Source organism: Centruroides sculpturatus, unplaced genomic scaffold, assembly GCF_000671375.1.
Source record: "Centruroides sculpturatus isolate CEXI.00-Female unplaced genomic scaffold, Cexi_2.0 scaffold288, whole genome shotgun sequence".
NCBI lineage: Eukaryota > Metazoa > Arthropoda > Arachnida > Scorpiones > Buthidae > Centruroides > Centruroides sculpturatus.
The window spans coordinates 719,811-727,659 of record NW_019384547.1 but is presented as its reverse complement, the minus strand read 5'-3'; the positions used below and the strand labels follow the sequence as shown (position 1 = coordinate 727,659).

Here is a 7,849-nt window from a genome sequence, read left to right as displayed (position 1 = left end):
CAAATTTAAATTTTCGCCAGTGCTGTGGTGCTGCAATCTTTGGCTATGTCTTGGGCTACTCAAATATTTTACGTTTTTGATACTAAATTAACTTCTGAAGTATAATTTTTTATTGTTTTTATATTTTTCAATATATTTATTTTGTTCGTACAAAATAAAAAAATAATTTTTAACGATACAATAGTCTTCGTTAGGCTTAACATCGACGAAAATTAAACGCGAAGCGACACGCAACGGAGAAAAATGTCAAGATGGGATAAATTAATATATTTTTTCGTACATAATCGGTTATCCGAAACATCGATCTTCCGAACAACCCCAGTCCCCTATTAATTCGGAGAGTCGACGCTCTACTGTATAAGTTAAAGATATATACCAATAGAAGAATATGTAAAATTTCTTTAATTTAGAAAATTATTTCCTTTTTGGTGCATCGTCTATTGATTGATTGATGTGCACATTGGTTGTCATATCCTCGACTATCCTGTTAAATCAAAATGAATTAAAAACTATTTATAGCATATTTATTATTATTATTTATTTAAGATTAAAACAGTAAAATAGAATTGAACGTTGTAATAGATGAAAGGATCTATTTTTCTGTATGAATGAAAGTGTTACACAATGGGTATTATTGATGTCTCGCTTTTCAAAGCAGAGATATTGGTAGATGAAGGAGTTATGTCACATTCACTTGATGTTTTCGAACGGAAGAACGTGACATGGATTGAAATCGCTCTTTCAAAGGACTCCGTTGATTCAGAAACTTAACACCTTCATCTATTGAAACAGTATTAGAAGTACNAAATATGTGTTGTTTGAAGAAACTTGGAACTTTCTTTTCGTGTTTGACTGCATCAATGATTAAACTCCCTTTCAGCTTTGACTTAATCATGCCATTATGTTCAATCTTAGTCAGTGAAGTTCCTTGTTCGTCCCCAGTAGAAGTTAGAGTGCTTTCGAACCCGAAGGTCCCATCCTCCAACACTATATCCCTATTATGAAATTCCTTGTCCATGTAGTTTTCTTGGCAAGAGTTGAGGAAGTGGTTTGCCATTGCCTTCTTCCTTTATAATCATATACAGATCATTTAACAACTTCCAGCTCAACTCTCTGATCACGCGATATACGATGAATCTCGCGCTGCTCGCAACGAAATTAAACATCGTTTTCATCAACCTGTTGCGAATTAGAATCGTTGTATTCGAAACAATCCTCAGCAAGTCCGAGAATAATTTCTAAATAATTTGTTTATGTATAATTTTTTAAGTCCCAAAACAGGAAATCATCCTGATCATAAGTATCTGCTGGTAATTTCACACTTGGATTAGGAGGATCAAATCACTTCTCACACAAGAACAACTCTAGCTTTCTATCCACATTTGCATATCCACATGTAGATGTGGATGTGCATCTTCAAATTTATCCATGCCGAAATTTGAAAAAAATAACTCTTGAATTATTTGGGTCTTAGCGTCATTTTCTATCTCTCATCGTCGATGATCGGTTCTATCGAGTACAGGTAACCCCCGTATAACACGGCACTTCTATAGCACGGATTCGCTCTAACACGGTTCGAGAATTGGTACCATCTCCCGTATAACACGGTACTTTTATAGCACGGATTCACTCTGACAAGGTTCGAGAATTGGGTAAAACCCTCGTACAACATGAACTGTAATAAATTTTTACATACTTAAGTAATAATAGTTCACGAAAATTATTATTTTCGTGAACTCTTACTACTAAAGCATGTAAATTTTCTCTTCTCGCCTTCTGTCGATACACGTGGTCCTTCTCGAAACTTGTTTCATTGTTGCCAGATCGCGACGCTTCTGCTTCTGATGTTGCCGAATGTTTTTCCCTTATTCCATACTTGCTTTATTCTTCATAAGTGCTTAGCACCATATAAGGAAATTTATAAAGACCTTTTAACTAGAAGCAAGCAATCTAAAATTACATACATTTTGCAAAAGGTAAAGCATGGATCTGAAGATAATGCAGAAAAATGCTCAGAGGATAAGGATAACTTGCCAAAAAGAAAACGCTCTCGGTTAATTAATAGTGTTTTTAGTGATGACGAAGAAAACATTGTTTAATTTATATTAATATGTATCACTTAAAAAAATTTTAATGAAGATATTTATCTTAATTATGAAAATATACTAGCATGTTTTTTAATTTTTGGAACCTAACCCTCCTTTTCTTATTAGTTCTTTGTTTCGTATAACACGGATTCGCATAGCACGGTAATTTTTTAGAACGTAACTACCGTGTTATACGGGGGTTTCCTGTATTGGTCTCGCCCTTTTATATCTATGTAAACACATTTACTACTACCAAGTGAATATTTTTCAGAAAGATTTATGTTCATTATTATTATTAACTCTGGCCATGTTTGCATCGTGATATATAGAACTAAAATAATCTATTCCAAGATATTGAAATTTATCTTAAAATGAATTTTTTATTCTAGTTCTGTGCTCTTAATTAAGTCGAAGAACCTTATGATTACCCAATGAGAAATTTCTAGATGGGTAATTCTATTTTTATCAAAATATTTGTACAGTATATTGTGTAGTCTGTCAAAATATTACTCACATTTATATCCGAAGCAATTATTCTCAAGAAATGAAGCAAAAACTCACAAAAGTTTCTTTCGCATTCGAAAATCGCCCACTTACAACAAAGAAAGTGAAACAATGGAAAAAATGTATTGTTGCCGAAATTGTTGCGTTTCCGCGTGACGACGAAGCCGATGTAGAAAAATGCCTGATTTTTTAAAATTCGATGCATATTTATTGATTTATTTCTGTTTTAATGATCCTTATTTATAAAAAAAAATTCTTGCTACCGTGTGGGCACTAAGGGGGGTCTCTTTTAGGAAATCCATTATGGATTCAGCTAGACCTAGAATGGGGCAGCCGGGTAATAAGGGACGGGGCCCGACATATTAGGACGGACCATCACCTGAAAGATTCCAAGGGCTTTTTCGTCCTATTCCAAAACGGTAGGCTGTCACCTTGACCGCTCGGACATGCGCCCGTCTAACGATCCTTATTTCAAATTAGCACTGTTCATTAATTGTGCGTTATAGAAAAGTAACGTTAGTAAAATGTATTCTCGGTAATTACAATTAATTACAAAGATTCTATAATAAATATTTTGATTTAAGATGTAGTTTGCAGTTAGTTCTGGTTTCGTAACATGCCCATAAAAAGCTTTGTATAGCAAGTCTGATTCGAAATGGAGTCCATCAACATTAGAAAAAAAGCTTCTGTTCAATTAAATTTATAACGAATAAAAGCTCGAAGAACTGTACACAGTTAAAAATAGTAATGAGACTCCTTACACCAGTGGCCAAGTGGTCCTCGTACCCTGAACACTGGGAGTTCGGTCGTGGGTTCTCGGCACGGGCTGGCCATGTGGAGTTTTCCGGGTTTTCTCCACGTCTGTAACGCTTAAATAGGGGACAGCTTCCCTTAAAACATCTGTAACGCCTAAATAGGAGACAGCTTCCCTTAAAAAGACCTCCCGGAAGGCATCCGCCCAAGTGTTGCGTTGCCATAACTTAAACAACGACAACCTTACGTAACGGAGTAAAACACTGTTTTTAAAGCAAAAAATTGAAATAAATAATTTATCATTTTAAGTTTTAATTATTNCGATTAATTCTCAGATATTTTATTTAAATGCATTTTGGATCAAAACTATTGCCAATCCCTCTTCAAGAAAGGTACTGTACAATCTGTGACAGAGTCTAGACCGATATTTCAAACTCGGTGTAAGCTCTGTTCTAAAATATATTTTATTTACAATATCATTAGAATGATTCAAAATTTTAAGCCTTGTGCAAAGACGTAACCATAAAAATAACTTCCAAGAATAATACCTTGAGTCGACTGTGTCCAGACATGAGTTCCCTTAAAATATATTTTATTTACAATAATATAAAATTAACGAACGCGTTCGTACGTCCCAATGTCGATGACTCTCCGTAAATTTGTTTCGATAGACTCGAAATTCCTTTGAGTGGTCTTCGTGTCAACTTTTATAATGAAAGTCTGAATCTTCGGATTAGTTGTATTATATGCTTTTCTGGCCTACCTTTCTATTTGTGTCAAATATCCAAAGAAATTCTCGATTGGTCGACATTGTGGCAGATTTGAAGGATTAATTTTTTTTTTTTTTTGCTTTGGTGACACTAAAAGGGTGTTCACAAAGCAAAAGAAAAAAACGAAGAAAACACATGGGAATGAATATGTGACTTGAAAATACGCGTATTAAACATAATTTAAATCATAATTCAAACCAATTAAAATGATGCAATTTATATAGACCTATATACAGTATATTTTTTACTCTTTCCGCCCTGTGGGCACTTAGAGGGCCTTATTTAGCAAACCCATTATGGATTCGGCCAGATCCACAACTGCTGGATGGTGAGGGACGGAGGCCGACATATCCGGTCGGACCACCCCCAAAAATTCCTGAGGATTTATCGTCCCGTCCGGATTCGATCCCGGATCGCCCAAAGAAGTAGGCTCGGCCATTCGGCCGTCAATGTTTTACACGGTAATAGATATCCATAAAGAGTTTATTTATAAAGTTGAGATTTGAGAATAATAATCATAATAAAAATAAATATTATTGAAATTTTTAATTAATATGTATTAAAATTAAAAATCTAACGTAATATCGATATTATAACAATTAGCCAATCAAATAAGAAATCGTTTTTATTCTGCGGGAGTCTGAGAACGGCTTGGATACGTGCCACGTGTTGTATTGAAGTGCCGCTGTCCAAGTGATCGACTCCTTGATTGGGTGGTAGGATATATATATATATATATGATTTGAAAGACGGAAACGTTTTAACTCTAAGAGGTTTATATAATTTAAATATTTTTGTTTGCATTGAATTAGAGCTGTTCTTTTTGTTTCGTGTATTGAAAGACAAAATACATTATATATTAACTTAGATGCATGTGAGAAAATTATTAACCGCGTTGTTCGATAAATTCCTTCTTAGATTAGATAGATTACTATATTGAATTCAGCAGATTTTCAATTCTGATCTATATAATTTACTTTTTAACATTTTCTTTAAGAAATTACTTATGTAATAAGTGTCAGATTAAAAATGTTTTTGTTATAATTATTTATTATTAACATTTAGCCTTTTAAATTCCAGCAACATTATTAAAATGAATACAAACTTGCTTAAATTTATTATTATTTTTGTGCAGTTATGACAATTTTAAATTAAGGAAATAAACTGAAAAAAAGTTAATTAATTTTGTTCTAATTTCACTTACAATGTAGGATAGTAAACAATAACAAATCAGTATTGTTTATTTTAAGACTGATGCTTTAAAAATTTTTTTAATTCTGTGTTATGCTAAATTCTATTTAAATATGTTAAATTTTGTATCATTAAAGACTAAATCCTGTTTAAACAAAATCTAAAAAATGCTAAAGTGAATCAACAACTGTCAATTCTTAAGAACTAGCTGTGTGTCTGATGCTTGGGCTTTTGGCAGGTTGGGGATTGAGGTTGAGTCGGGAGAGGGTGATAAAAACAATGGTGTTAGAACATTTATTGATATAAGTATTTACAATAATGAAACTGCAAAAAAAAAATTGCTTGGGCTAAAGTTAACGGGGTGGGACTCTGACATGTTTGTCCCATAGACTTAACATCGTACATTTGCCACTTTGCCATGCCTGAATCATTGCACCTTTCTCAAATTTCTCTTCAGTGGTATTGTCTACAGCAGTGTTTTTCAACCTTCTTGAATATGCGACCGCTTTGCAAGTTAAAAACTTCTGGCGATCCCCCATGGCCATATTAAAACTATATCAGTGATTCTAAAAACTACGTATTTAATTTTCTTTCTGTTGAGACCTAAATATCGATTGGAAAACCAATTATACTGTAAAATAAACAGGTATAGCCTTCTCACTGAAATTGTAGTTTTTTTTTCATTGTAGTGTAGGACCTACTTGTCTTTTTCTTTTACCTGTGACCCCCATGTAAGGCTTTGCGACCACTGTAAGGTTGAAAAGCACTGGTCTACAGGATAAGAGCTTTAATTTGATGCCTGAACTGTATTTTTTAGCCCCAACTGTTTACTTGAACTAAGGTGGACAAACTGAAACTCTCTTAATTAATATATAGATTGTTGATTCACTTTATTAAAGATTTGTTATCTTAACAGACCTCTTTTTCTAAGTCAAAAATTCTACTTAATAAATGATATAGAAAGTAATGACGGAACAATTCTCAAAACTTTAGAAATTTTTGCTTGTGAAATATTTTTCTGCTTTGAAATTAAATCTAAAGTAATCTTATTGAAACTTTAATTTCAGAGAAGAAATAGTAACTTGAAAATTCTCAATTATGCTATTAGACTATCAAAAATAATAATTTTTGTCGAGTTTAAAAATGTAATCATAAATCTTATGGAAAAAAGTGTTAATCATCTCCTTAATAAAATAATTTCATAAATTGCTATTTTGTAATTATTGTTATTACAAATTATCATTGTAAATTATGCTTATTCAAAATATAATTGCATTTAGTATTTATAATGAAAATAAGCTTTAGAATAGAATATTGATTGAAATTTTAAATGTCATGTCTCCTAAGTTGTTGCAGGATTATTGTATAAGTCTACAGATTATGAAAATACATGGGGGACCCAAAAATAACTGGATTTTTTGTATAAAAACTTTATTAACTTTTTTACAAAATTTCTTCAGTCACCTTCAAAGTACTCTCAATTAGATGTGATGCACATGTGAAGTCTTTTTCCCCACTGTTTGAAGCATTTCTGGAACTCTTCAACCTTGATATCGCCCAGTGCCCTTAGTGAAGCTGTTTTTACCGCCTCCACATCATCAAAATGCTTCCCTTTAAGATTTTTCTTCATTCTTGGAAACAGAAAAAAGTCGCAGGGGCTAGGTCTGGTGAATATGGAGGGTGGGGAACAACAGGCCATCCCCGAGAGGCCAATTAGTGGGTCACTCGTAAGACCGTGTGTGTGGGAGCGTTGTCGTGATGAAGGAACCAGTCACCTGATCGCCAAAGTTCTGGGCGTTTCCTTCGCACATCCTCTTGTAGACGTCTTAACACTTTTTTGGCAGATTTTTTCAATGTTTTTATCATTTTGAGATGTTGAAGGATGCCCAGAACTTCGCAGGTGGAACAAAATAATAGTAAGAGAAACACAACACTACGATCAAACATAAACCTACAAACTGATGCCATTTGGACAGCTGTTTCATGAAGGTCTCTACTAACCCCATGTAATGGGAGAACTCTCTACTACGTCTATGAATGGCAGCACACTCTCAGTTTGGTTTTTTGGGGTCCCTCCTCGTATATAAACTCAAATTATATCTTTTTTTGCATTTGATGTTTCATTCTTGAATAATAATTGCATGAGAAATAAGTTTCACTATATATTAGAAATTTAAAATAATAAAATTTTTATATATGAATTTTTAAATTTTGATTTAAAGAAAAAAGTATAATTAATAAAGTTATATATTATTTATATAGAATTGAACAACATGTCAACTACTGGAATATTATATAAACGATCAGGATGGTGGGTTCGGATGTCTCCAGAAAAACAAGATACTCTTTTAAAAATGTTAATACTTTCTATGGCTGCAATCTTATGTAAGTTAATATTTATAAACATTTATATGTAATTTTAAGTTATGAATGAAGAATAATTAACAAGTCTTTGTTGAAAATTATAGAAATTTTGTAACAAAAACATTTGTTTTTATAAGAATTATCAGCACAAAACCTTTCTCACTAATTTCTAGCCTTATT

General features: G+C 32.8%; 1 protein-coding gene across 2 annotated transcripts in view; it reads left to right on the top strand.

The window, feature by feature from the left end:
* The first annotated feature begins 4,746 nt into the window (after nucleotides 1-4,746).
* The window catches only part of LOC111623543 (dolichyl-diphosphooligosaccharide--protein glycosyltransferase subunit STT3A-like), a 32,324-nt gene continuing 29,221 nt past the window's right edge, over nucleotides 4,747-7,849 (top strand). The window contains exons 1-2 of one of the 2 annotated variants that reach the window (XM_023366154.1): nucleotides 4,747-4,830; nucleotides 7,568-7,690. In XM_023366154.1, the coding sequence (XP_023221922.1) occupies nucleotides 7,579-7,690 (112 nt within the window). In that variant the 5' untranslated portion in view covers nucleotides 4,747-4,830; nucleotides 7,568-7,578. Of the gene's footprint in view, nucleotides 4,888-7,567; nucleotides 7,691-7,849 lie in introns of both variants that reach the window. The other variant, XM_023366153.1, reaches the window with a different exon arrangement.